The sequence below is a fragment of the Sapajus apella genome, unplaced genomic scaffold (genome assembly GCF_009761245.1).
Source record: "Sapajus apella isolate SASKATOON/1434 unplaced genomic scaffold, GSC_monkey_1.0 scaffold9, whole genome shotgun sequence".
In the NCBI taxonomy this organism is placed as follows: domain Eukaryota; kingdom Metazoa; phylum Chordata; class Mammalia; order Primates; family Cebidae; genus Sapajus; species Sapajus apella.
Window position 1 is genome coordinate 7,347,124 of NW_022436949.1, and position 13,997 is coordinate 7,361,120.

At 33.2% G+C, this 13,997-nt stretch overlaps 1 protein-coding gene across 2 annotated transcripts in view; it reads right to left on the reverse strand.

Moving 5' to 3' along the window:
• Positions 1 to 13,997, reverse strand: part of DIAPH3 (diaphanous related formin 3) — a 493,236-nt gene that overhangs the window by 313,690 nt on the left and 165,549 nt on the right. For both annotated transcript variants that reach the window (XM_032277324.1, XM_032277325.1), the window contains 4 exons: positions 5,865 to 5,975; positions 5,466 to 5,584; positions 4,568 to 4,684; positions 524 to 642 (listed from right to left, as the gene is read on the reverse strand). In XM_032277324.1, coding sequence (XP_032133215.1) covers positions 524 to 642; positions 4,568 to 4,684; positions 5,466 to 5,584; positions 5,865 to 5,975 — 466 coding nt within the window. The remainder of the gene's footprint in view (positions 1 to 523; positions 643 to 4,567; positions 4,685 to 5,465; positions 5,585 to 5,864; positions 5,976 to 13,997) is intronic.

The window sequence follows — 13,997 nt, forward strand, 5'->3', positions numbered from 1 at the left end:
CTTGCAACTCAATTACACAAATATTTTCTTACTAAACTCTTTTAATAGATCTTTTGCCTTTGGAGAATTTGTAACATGAGACACTGGTCATGTGTAGCAGAAGTGCTGTATGTATAAATCCCATTTATTAACACAGAATATTAAAACAATGTGTATGCAAGGGTCAGTCTTTAACAAAGTTAATGTTTTTAGGACTTTATCAAAGGCATTAAGTTAAGAAAATGGCAGTGTTTGTTCTTTTATTGACAGTAAAGATGACAGTGACTACTCCCACAGTTTAGTGCCACTGGCTTGATTCATACAAAGTGCCAGGGGTTTTACTCACCATTGTTCTGCACCACCACTGCAAAATACCAACCAAATAAAAAAAGGAAATAATGTTTTTGTGCTATTATGAAAACAGTTGTGACAATTAGGGCCCTCAGGAGTCCAGAGACACTATATGAGAACCAATACCCTAGAGCTCATTCACAGAATAAGAGACAGTAAGATATTTCCATTTAAATAATAGAGAAATACTCACCTATGAACTGGGTTAAATCTAAATCTAGTCTTTTTCGATATGTGAAGTCTGGATCCATTCCATCTCTATGCAATACAATCTGGGATACACATTCATCAATTAGTTTGAAGTACTGTTGCCTAAAACCAAAGAAAAGAGTAAATGTATAATCAATCATTAGCATAACTTTACATCAAAATAAAGCTTTTTGCTAAGATTAATTTCAAGTTCAACAATTTATTAGAAATAGAGTTTCAACAGCTGACATAACAGATTTAACATGAGAATGAGAGTAAATACAATTGGCATCACTTTGCTTTTAATGAATTCAAAACTAAATTTCTTACAGTCTTTTAGGAAATATAGTGTCCCTTAATTTTCTCATAAAAGTCAAAACCTTGAATTAATTAGCTGAAAGTAAATTAGCTGAAAGAGAAGTGATATGTGCTTTAAAATAGTGCTCAGAGGTCATCAACTTTCCACTGTACCACACTGAAATAGCTAGTATTCATTCACTTCATTCATACAAACCAAAATAAACAAAAATATTTTCTAAAAAGTTTTATGGGAGTCTATGGTATACTGTTTTCCAAATGTTTTTGAAATCAAATTTAAATTTATACTATAAATTATATACAATATCAAATTCATATTTCTTACTCAAAAGGAAATGGAAAAATTCAGTATAATAATATTTGCCTGAAAATCAAAGTTTAACAAAAACCTCCAAGTAGATTTTATGTTGTCATTACAGTTACATCTAGTCCATCTACATTTGTAATAAGTGAAACATCCCTTAATATTTAATAACTGTAAAATAGACAAAATATTTTATAAGAAAAACCAAACTAAAGTGATAGGTTGGGCAGTATTCAAATGAAGCACAGTCCTGCTTCCCAAATCATCCCCTAGAACTTCCTTCCTTAATGACTTTTAGCATACTTTTCCTCTCTAAATCCTCCTCATCACCTAAGAGTTGGTCCCCTTTCCATTCCATAAACTATGACTCACTGCTCTTAACCTACTTACCTTACACCTAATAAACCATCTATTATGGTGAAGAAAATTTACTACAGCTTAATACTAGCAAAGATGACTTATGATCATTAATTGTTATAGAGTAAATATGTTCAAGAAATGGTTCCTGGGTACAAATCAAAAGTGTTATCTATGCTTGCCTCTATTTGTTCAAGTTCTTTCATGACATTATCTCCCATCCCCAAATATTTCTGCCATAATAACTACAATTACATGCAGTATACACGTTTTATACACATATCACATCAAAAAAATCTAGATGATTTTTTTTACTCAATGTCATTCTAATGTTTTAAAATAAAAATGTTTCAAATTAACAGCACAAGCTATTTCATATCATCTTTTTAAGAAACCATAATTTCAATAAGTTTTTCCTCAACTCCACAATGTCCAATTATGAGTTCATCTATAATGTAGCTTAAATTTCATGCAAAAACTCTTTGTGTAGGTGATACCAGTAAAGAATAAAATACAACATTTCAGGATTCCAAAAATGTAAACCTAGAAAATAATCTCCATGAACAATATTGGTGAGTTACTAAATGTGTCTGAGGAATTTGTTAATAACTGAAGGGATGAACATAAATTGTCATTACTGATAAAATGCTATTTTCGTTGAAGGAGTTTTTGAAATAGTCATTTGCTCTGTAGTATTGTTAACAAGTATCAGAAATTATCTCCCATGCGCATTTAACTAGCATGGTATTTTACACATGGTAAGCCTTAATTATTTGGTGCGAAACTGATCGTTTCCGCCCCATTATCTTGCTGTATTTCAGCCCCCTCCTATTTCCTGGGGAAAAGGGTTGCCTTTGACATACATTCTCCAATCAAATTCCATTTCTGCCAAATTTTCTTTTGTCCCAAAAGTGGAAATGAAACAAAGACTGTAATTTTTCCATCCACCAATTCTTTCAAATGAGAGCATTTAGCATCCTGCAATGGAACAATCTACCGTTTGTAAAAAAAAAAAAAGAAAAAGAAAAATATGTGTGTTCCCATCAAAAGCAGTTGAAGGAGCTCATTAAACAAAAAAAAGTTCAGGATATCTAAGATTGCTGAAGAGGTAAAGCGCAGGTCCTTCTGGGGCAGATGAAACCAAAAAATGAAGGTAAAACCAAAAAAAAAACAACAATCATAGATGTGTACACTGACAACAGTGAATTTTACTATATGCAAATAAAAGCTAATAAATAAAATTTTTAAAGGATAAATGCATGACAAAAATATATGTAAATTATCACAATTCTGACACAATCCTGTAATAAAAGCATAATATATTTTTAAGAAATATTAACAACAATAACAATAAATAGGAGAGTTTGTAAATATGAGAAAAAAACTGAGTTGTCTTGAGCATAGTAGTCACAGGAAGAACACTGCCTTTGTGGCTACCATATCTGAAACCAAGATACCTGGGGTTTAAAGAGCCAAAGAAGGAATCAGCATAGATGAGTATCAAATGTAAAAGTTCATACTCAAACGATGACCAAAATATCTAAATTTCTATGCCTTAATGTCATTTTGGTAATGCTGAAATTTAATCTTTCTCCAAGACTCTTGATTTAACTCAAATGATAGGATCACCTGAACATAACCCAAGACAGTTGTGTTTTTCAATCTGCTTTGAAGCTAGATACAACCACATACCCTCTTGGGGCACAGATGAATAAAAGTCATAAGTATGAGAAAACCCCTGGAGGACTACAGCTATGTTCAAACCATTGAAAACAAACAACAGTCTTAAATTCTTGGGTACTCAAACAGCACCAAACACCCAGAAGATGACAGGACTGACCATACACAGATCAAAAACTGTATGGAGTTTACCTCAAAGTAAATAGAAGTTTCAATTTCATTTTTAAGTAAATCTGGAGTAGAAATAAAGTATCATAAACAGCATGGTACAAACGATTTTAAAATCTAAATTAGCATTTCTTAATCTAGCATTTATAAAATATGTAAATATTTAAACTGGTTTATTTTTAATAAAATACCAGAAAGAAGCAAGTTAAACAAAATCAGTTACTAAACTCATATTTTAGAATATCAGTGGCACTTCTGGCTACAAAGAGAGTAATTTTGATGCATGTCCTATCCTCATGCTGAAAAACCTAAAGGTTTAACATTTTCGGTCTCCTCCTTTCTTGTTAGATATATCAAAAAATCATTGAGTCATGCCCTCTGATGTTATTCAGAGGACAAAGCCTGAGTGAAGCCTGTCTAAAAAAATTCTTCTACTTGAAACTAAGTAGGAAAAGAAAAACCACCCAAAGTATAAGAGAATGAAATTACAGCAAATCTGAATTGGTGACAACAAAAATGATTTTATATTCAAAGAGCTCAGCTTCCACCATAAAACAGTAACCGAAACGGAAAGTGGATACAGAGAACATTTACTAAGCATTCACCATATACCAGGGGTTTGGCTAGAACTTTTACCCACATTCCCATATTTCACCTACGTAACAACCCAGTGAGTTAGGCGCTAATCTCCATATTTAGTCACATTTTAATGTAGCTGAGGCAAAGAAAGGTAAATAATTTGTTAAACTCAGATGGCTAGGATATAATCAATCCTTAAAAGCCATCTGACTTTTTGATACTTTAGCAATATTTAATGCAACTGTTTTATTAAGTCTTGCCAGCTATTTAAACACTAATAAAAGCAATGTTTAGTGCCCTTCATGTAACCTATGAGAAGAAACTTATCAACATCATTCCTACTGTCTAAGGAATAACCAGAAAATATTACCTATCACATGATAAACCAGTAATTTGTTCCTAGTTTGCATTTTTATTCAGATGAAAGGTTGTAACCAGGAATGCAAAGGAACTTAAAAAGTAATAGTAATATCATTTTACCATCGTCTACCTAAATATATGCCCAGAGGAAACAACACATTCTTTGAATCCGTGTTACGACAAAAATAAAACCATTTGCTTGTCCAAAGCAAATATCATGTGAATTTCACAATTAATAGATTTTTATCAGTGAAAAAACATTGGAATATAACTTCCTCTTACCTTATAAAATAATCATTCCGAATCAGCAAAAGATGCTGAAGAATAGAAATAAAATATCCCTCTGCTCTAGTCTCTTTAACTGTGCTCCAAACCATGTTGTAAACATCATTTGCTTCAGTGAGTTGATTAAGGAATATATAGATTTATTTATATGCTACACCAAAGAACTCTAATAATATAACAGAATTTTATTCTTTAAGGTTTTGAAACTCTACTATGGGAATCTTATATATTCAATATAAAATACAGATAGGATTGAGGGTAGGTGAAAAACTCTGGAAACGGTAACTTAACCTGACACTTCCTGACTTCCCTTCTACAATCAGCTCCAACTAATCTGTCTCCCTTAAGCACCGAAGCTGCTGGGGACAAAGGTAGTAGGGCAGGTGGCTATGAATACTGTGTTGAATTCTAAAGGCTGTCTGACCAACAGAGCTGGTGGTCAGGCATTATGTATTATGAAAAAGCATCAGGTGAGGAAAGGAACCTGCTATGCCTCATGAGGAGCACAAACATCTGCAGACCCACAGATTAACACAGAACACATGAGTATGCACCCAAGGTGCAGGTAAAGAGCCGTCAGAGACTGAGGATGTCCTATTCCTAAGGCTGAAAAGCACTGGGTGAAAGGAATAGTGTCAAATATAAAAAGAAAACAGAAGAGATTGCACACATACATATAAGAAACCAATCTACAGAATCCATTTGTTGCAGCATACACTTAGATATATGTGTATTCAAAAAAAAAAAAAAAAAAACTAATAATAACATTCTTCTGATGCAGGAAGGTTTGATTTCATGTTGTTTACATAGAAGTAAGCTAAATACTTGTGGCTGAATATTTTGGAATTAGCAATAATTTTATATGTGATTTGACTAGACCAGAACAAAAGGATATTCAAGTTCAGCTCTAATATCTGTGAGGCGATGGGATAACTCAATCAAATCTTCTTCTCTATGCTCATCAAAGACTTTAAGTTGGATATCCAGGCCATCATTCTTAATGCATTTTAAATTCTAAAGATAAATAGAAATTATGATGAATGATTTTGTTTTTAATTATGCAAAAGAAAAAACATATAAGCAATAAACCAACCATTCAACTTGATTTACAGCATTCCAACATTTAAAGTGTTAAATAACATTCAAATCTTACCATCTATATTTCAAAAATAGATTTTTATACTCAAGCCTTTTCCCACAGATAAATTATTCTTCAAGGTAATTTATCTAAATTTCCCCCTACTCAAGTACTCTTTTAATTTAAATATTAATAAGGAGACTGCAGGGCACTTACTGGCAATATCTCTTTCAATCCACAACGCATAAATTCATTTCTGATGTGAAGCCTGAAGTCCAAATCATCAGGAGATGTCACCAGGGCATTGATGAGCTGCATGCAAGCTACCTACAAGAGATCAAACAGTGAGACAGACTGGGTTTCCAACATTAAAGAAAGAGTAACAAAACTCAACTTCAAGGTTTTGTTCCAGCATTATTAAATATCTTTCCTATTTCAATAATTCGTAAGCAAAATATTTTAGTTAGTTATAAACTATAAAAGAAATAAAGTTTCAGTGGAGTTTTTTATTTCTCATTTATTTGGGGGTTACTGAGGTGAAAGGATGGTGGAATACATTAGCCATTAATACTGCTCCATTAAAAAAAAAAAAAAAAAAAAAACTAACTTGTAATCAAAAGCTAACTTCCTATCCAATAATACCACTCTATATACATACAACAGAAATTGAACATATCCTAGTTGAAAATGATAAACACCTATTGGATAAATAACACTGACCTAAGATAGGATAGTAAGATAATTTTCCATTCATCAAGAGAAACTCAAAGTCCCAAAAACTTCCAGGTCAGCAAGGGTCTTACCTCTGGTTAACAAGGTTATAAATAAAAACTATTTAAAAAAACACTGTATAATTAACTTCTAGAAGTTAATTTATCAGACAGTGGTTCTCCTACTTTGTCAAAAATTCAAAATGACCATATGTTTTAACCAGAAATAAATAATAAAGCTCACTAAATCCTTTAATATATAGGTTAAATGATAAAAATTTTTCAATCATAAAATTTTTCGGTTCATATTTAACACTTCAATTTTCAACTTCTTCACTTTTTTAATCCCTAGCTAAAATATATCTTTCATTCTCCAAAATCCATAAAATGGAAGCAAAAGACAGTCTCTCTATCGCATTCTTGGTTGTTTTTGATAATACTATTTTTCTAAAGTCTACATTCTATCCAAGTCTAGCAAAAACTACCGGACTACTGATCAATATGCTTAACCTCATGCTGTTCCCTAAATTGTCTTTTCTTCATCCCTTAAGGCAAGATTTATATGAATTTAAAATGCTGTTTTGGAGTACGACACCAACAGGAGTCTCAATTCCTGCTGTTTGAAACATAGAGTAATTTTATATTTGATATCTAAGCATTAAAATCTGACAAGCATACCTCTACTGTCAAAACTTAAGGTTATTTAAAGTGGGAATGGGAAATATGCCAGAAAAGAGAGGAAGAAGAAAAAACATACTACAAAAAAAAAAAAAAAAAAACAAAGCTTAAAACAGAATCTACCTTTCCAGTACATGTTCATTCAGCTGTAACCAGTTCATGTCAAAAAGTCAAGTTTAAAATGTTTTCCTTCCACCCCCTTGCCAGTCATTACGCAGAACCCACAAACTTTTTTTTCACCAATGCCATATAATTTTAAAAGATTTCAAAGAGCAAATAAATAATGTTACTCTACATTCAGAGAAACTAAATCTGACTCATCACCTGGTTTCTAGAAAAACACAAATTACAGACAACTGAAAGAAAATAACAAAAATAAGGAACACAAAAACTAGCAGTAAATATCTCTTAAATGGAAAATAAATATATGTAGACAACAGTAGTATGAAATTGAGAAATAAGGGAAAGGATAATCCAAATTATTTCCAGGAAATATTCAAAAAGGTAACGGTCCATAGAAGAAAAATTCGGAAATTAAATTGAAACAATGAATCTAAGTTAAATTTACAAAATTGCTTCCCAATTCTAATCATAACTTGCCATTAGAATGGCTTACAACCTATTTAATTTAAATCATGCAAACATGTCCGTGAATACACATAGGTATGCACTAAAATGTAGTGACTGTTTCTTTATGGATAAATAATTCTATAATCAAGGTAAAAACCAAGGAGTTCCTTCCAGGTTTTACACATATTGAGATATATATACCGGTGGTATCACATGATTTCATAATTTAGCACACCAGTACAGTAGAAGGGAGTGCCAATCAGCATTTATGCTGTATCAATCAACTCCTAGAGACATTGAGAAAGGTTAAAAAATTACAAAGGTTAACAGGACATTTTGCCTGTCCAATGAAGGTAAAGCAGTAAAATGATAAAAATATATAAAATAAGGAATATGTTTGGTAAATAATGGGAATATAGAGATGCTAAATGAGAACTGGGACCCCTGAATAAAGTACTGACTCAAGGATTAATAAAATGGCCTGATGAAGAAATGGACGAAGATGTTCTAAGCAGAGGAATTAACATGCTCAAAGACAGAGAACCTATAAATTACAAGTAATTCAAATTTTATGAGTAGTTTGTCAAAGGCAGAATGGGGGAAAACAGGAAGAAGTCAGAAATGAGGCTGAACAAGGCGACAGGAGACAGGTAAGGCACAACCTTGTATGTCAAGTCACAAAATTCAGATTCAGCCAGAAATGGTGAAAATCATAAGGAATTTGATGCAAAGGAGAGACAACAGATTCAAGTTCAAAAGCTATTGTAGAAGTAAATTTTTGAGCAAGGAGGAAGGTTTGAACAACATTTGAAATACAAAGAAACATTGATAGAATGAGGTAGAAGAAAAACGTTTACAAGAGGCCTCCTACTTTTGTTGTTAACTGGTTAGAAAGTGGTACCATTGGCAGACATACAAAATGTAAGGTGAGCAACAGGTTTTAGAGAATAGGATAAATCCTACTTTCAAAATTCTGACTTAGGTGTATATTAGAATCATTCATTCATTAAAAAAATAATTACTGAGTACCTACGCCTTCTGTCAACTGGAGATATTAATACTCAAAAAATGAGAAACGAAAGTGAGATGTTTTTCATAAGGAAGTCATCTCCATGCTCTACTCGATGTTCCCAAGATGTAGCATATGATCTCTCTTATTTTGCTGTTACAGAAATCATTTTGATACGTTACAAAACCAACCTCCCTCTGAGCTAATAAGGGTAAGAAAACAAGGAGCTTCGTCTTCCTAAGAGCACCTAGTGAACTAAAGATTCCATCTTTGGCATCAGAAGCAGCTTACCCTGTTATTGGCTCACATACTTCATTCTTTCAAAGCCTATTTATTGGTGCCTACTATATGTCAGGCAACTGTTCTTGGTTCTGGACATACAGCTGTGAAAAAGATGAAAATTTCTTTGAGAGGAAGAAGAGTCAAGACTGACTCCAAGGTTTTGGGCCTGAGCAACTTAGAAGATGAAATTTTAATACATTGAGACAGAAAATACCATGGAAGAAACAGGCTTGGGAAGAGAGAGAGACTCAGTTTTAGAGATAAGTAGGAAATGCTTACCAGTGATCTCAATTTTAAAAGCTGAGAAGGAAACTGAAGACAGAAGACTCCAGTCCAAAATAAAGTGATTACCATAGCAATAATATGTAAAAACCAAGATCTCAGATAGAAGCACCTAGGGAATAGTACAGAGGAAAAAGGAGGTGTAAGAACTGTTTAGAGCATTTTCAATTGTAGGTTTCAACATGGAGATTAGAGAAATAAGTTAATGAAAAAAAAGTTAAAAAAACTTAAGTGAGGTAGAAGGAAAACAAGGAGATTATGATGTCCTGGAAGTATGGAAAGTGGTCTCAACAGTGAGAGAGTGATCAACTGTGTCAAATGTGGTCAAATAAGACAAGAACTAATCAATTACCATTGCATTTGGCAACATGACAACACTGGTGACTTGACAAGAATAGTTTCTACAAAGGGATAGAGGTGCTGTTCCACGTGGAAAACCACTGCTTTCCCAGATACCATATGCAACCAGTAAACAAAGGAATTGGCTCTAAAATATTCTCCTCTTCGCCCCAAATGCATCTTTATATGTTAGAAATAACTGCTCCTTTATCTTTGTTTTTGAAAAAGTCTATATAAAGACACATCTCTAGGTGTTATGGATTGCGAATTCAATTCTAATGGTTTGGAAAGCCAATACTGTAAGCTCACATTATTGCTCTTGCGTCAATTATCAAAAAGGGTCTTATGTGAGAAAAGGTATCTTAAACATAACTTTTAGGTGAGGTCTGGGGGGTGTCCATCTATGATTCAGGACAGTTGTGGATTTCCTTAGGGCAGCAGTAAACTAAAAGTACGGTACCAGGACTGACACCAGCAAACTCCAGAAAGCCCAAGACCAGGAAAGTGAGTGGCCAAAAAAGTAATGACAAAGAGTGGAACAAAAGTCAGCAATATCATAAACTAGGAAGGTGAAGACATAACAGGGGCCAATAAAGTAGATAAACTGTATATGGAAATCTCAAAGATATTCAACATGTGGGACAGAGCCAGTCAAAGGCAATCTTAGGAACAAGGCAAATGATCAAAGGAAAATTGTTAGAAGCAGAAAGAGGTTAACAGCAAGACAGAGGAACATGCCACTATCTAGATCACTGAATCAGCAAAGCAGCTTTCTGCCCTTGAAAATAAAGTGAGAAGGTTTCTTCATATGTGAACACATAGTACCTAAATTTCCTTTATTACACAATTTACTGCAATTACTATGTTCAACACAAATATGAGAAAAGATAAATGTGTTTCCTTGTACAAATTTATTGTACATGAGAAATCTTGTTTCATGTATATAAGGTGCAGTGATCAAGTCAAGGTATTTAGAGTGTCCGTTTCCCTAGTATAATACATTTATTTGGTCAGATATAGTCACTCTATTCTGCTATCAAACATTAAACTTACTGCTTCTGTCTACCACGTTTGCATCCTTTACACATTTCTCTTCATCCTTCCTCGTCCACCTCTAGTCACTCTTCCAGGCTATTATCTATCTTTCCACTTTCTACATCCATGTGATCACAATTTTTAGCTCTCACATAAAAGTGAGAAGATGTGATATTTGTCTGTGCTTCGCTATTTCACTTAAGTTAATAACCTCCAGTTCCATCTATGTTGCTGCAAATGACAGGATTTCATTCTTTTTTAACGGCTGAATAGCATTCCATGGTGTGTATGTCCCACATTTTCTTTATCCATTCATTCACTGATAACCATATCTTTGCATTATGTATAGTGCTGTAATAAGCATAAGAGTGCCAGCATCCCTTTGAAAAATTTATTTCTTTTCTTTTGGGTAGACACTTGGTAGTGAGATTGTTTTTTCTAACCTTTGCTTTCCTGACCCTTTTTGGACAACAAACTTAAGCACAAAATTCAAGGTACACTAACAGGTACGATCCCTGAGCCCCATCCACAAGATCAATCCAGGTTTTCCAAAGGCCGCCAGAGCAGATGCTTTCAACCTGATTGTGCTGAGGAGATTTAGAAAGTTGCCTAACAGCAAAAGTAAGTAGTCCTTAGAAAGTTTAGTCTTGAGTCAACACGTTCATCCTGGATATCAGAAGATGTTTTTACAATTAAATGATGGCTCTACATTGTAACAATATATTAGCTTCAGGAGCTAAATCCAGATTGAAAACAAGTACCAGTAAAATACTTAAATAAAAATTCTATCAGAATCTGCAAATACTTACTATCTGGGCCTGGAAGATATAGTTTAGACTGCTATTCATCTTTCCTACCCCATAGCAGAAATCATCTGTCTCTCTTTGCACAATTAAATTTCACATTTATCAAGTTAAAATGAGTAAACGTTGCTTATGGAGAAATATTTTGCCTCCAGGATAAATAAAGAAATTCCAAAGCTTTTAAAATTCTATACACATGCATTGAAGTAACTGCATATACCTCATACAGAATCAGAGAACTAAACTGCAAGACTCAAGAAGCTATAATTGATATGAACAGAGACACTAAAGAACAAACTTGAATTTTAAAATATTTATTCAGAAACTCCCCCAAGACATCATTAATTTCTTCTTTGTCCTCCGATACCTTTTTCTAAAACTGCCTTTATTGCAATATTCATCTGAAATGTCAGATGGCTTTAAATTCTTGAGTATAAGCTTCTTAAGGGCAGATGTGTATTTCATGCAACTTTGTTGTTCCAATACCTAGCATAGGCCAGTACATAGCAGTCACTAAATAACTAAATATTTAGTTACCTATATAAAGACATTAATTATCTTTCTAGTTGTCCATGTAGAATAAATGAAGAAATGTATTATATAGACTTATGTAGATTCAGAAAACTGCCAGTAAACTCTAGATAATGGTAACCATTAGTTTATACTGGGGTATGCTCCATATCACAATATAAGTTCACGTTAGAATATTATCTGTTTCTTTAATGTCTACTAGCATATGGCTTATTATTTACTGATCCATTTTAACATGGTTGATGCTTTGATTGGTACTTATATAGCAACCCTATTCATGCAAACCACGATAAAAGTAGTAGTCAAAAGAGAAAGGAATTAAAACAAATTAACCTTTGCATCCTGCTGAGATAGCCCAACAATGATCCTAAAAATAAACCTTTTACTAATAGTCTGTATTCTTCATTTAGTCCTTCATTAAATGTGAGAAAAATTTATTTTAAACGGAAAATAACTTTAATTAACAGTAATTTGAGGGGACAAAGAAATACTTAAAAAATAGTAAATGAAGATATAACCATTCATTATAAGAAGACCTTTATTTGGTTTTTGGCATAAAAAACCTGGGTAACCTTTGGAGATTAAAGTGGTAGGAGGAACAAAATTGACCAAAGCAAATACACTTGGCTAAATCCAAAAAGGTATTTATCCTCTGATTTGTTTCAATGTGAACACTCAAGGCATGTCTGTCTGATTATTGCCCATTGGAAAATTTCAAAATATTGTGATTATCACTCAATTAAGAAAGGTTTCTGGTACTATTTTTAACACTTTAATAAAGCTAAATATATAATGATAAAAAGTTATCCTTTTTTAATTTATAAAAATATTGCATTTTCTACTTTTTCAGACATGGAAAAATAAGATCCCAACAAACTTTCAAAGATCTATCTTGTAATTGAACTTAATGCAGATTGAAGAGATTTTTTTTATTAAGTTAAAGAAAAATTTAACTATCTTTGCAGCAGCTGTAAGAATGCAACTCCCAATCTTTGACTGAAGGAAACATACATGGCCTACAGCCCCAGCTGCTACCTTCTGAAACCCATTACAGCAGCTGAATTGAAGTCACAGTTCCCTGCTCCCAGCCAAGGCTTGAGCACCGCAAGTATACTAAAATAGACCTGTTCCTGGTACACATGTGACTTTGGCTTAAGGATTTCCCAACGGCCTTGTCAAGCTCTCCTAGAATCACAGGGCAGCCTGAGACACTTTCACCCAACCTCCACTCCTTCCCTCTCTCCTTCACCTAGGGTCAGATCTGCATTGAGTTCCACAGCTCTCCCAGCCTCCCCTAGCTCCTGCTTCAAAGTCCCTCACAGGCATTTCCTCTAGTCCCTTACATACCAAACATCTTGCTTCTCAGAAAACCAAGGCTAACAGCCTCATTTCACAAAGCAAGTTTCAACAAGGGTTATCATTTTCAAATTGTCAAACTCATAAGTATTGTAACCGAAGGTTAATCAAATTTCTTATTTTTTTAAGTATTTAACAGAACACTTTTACTTTTTCTTGTTATTCCTTATATATGAACACCCTCTGTATTTTCATACGTTATCATGAGATACAGGTTAAGACCATGTGCACACCAGACACTAAAATACATTTGGAACACAGTTTTCCTTTAATTATATTTCTGAAAACACCAATGGCCTGGATTATATTCCTTGCTTTTGTTTCTTTGAAAAATATATTCTAGGGTAAAGAAGTATCTACCACAGGAATCCTGGAAAGACATACCAACTATCAACCACCCCTGCCCAGTACTGCATCAATGCTATCTATACAGTTTAAGAAGCCTGAAGATATAAGGGTTGCACAACAATGTGAATGTGCTTAATGACACTGAACTATACTCTTAACGATGGTTAAAATGGTAGATTTCATGTTATGTGTATCTTACCACAATAGAAACAAAAAATCTAAAGAGAACAATAAGAAATGACAAGATCTGAGTTATCTTTACTAGATAATCATAAAAAGTAGAGGTCCACAGAAGGACAACATAAACCTAGCTATTGATATTATATCTAAAGAGTATACTAAAATCAAATATTTAGAAACCTAAATGAAATTAAGTAAAAGGATTTAAGTATAAATTTTAAGTGAG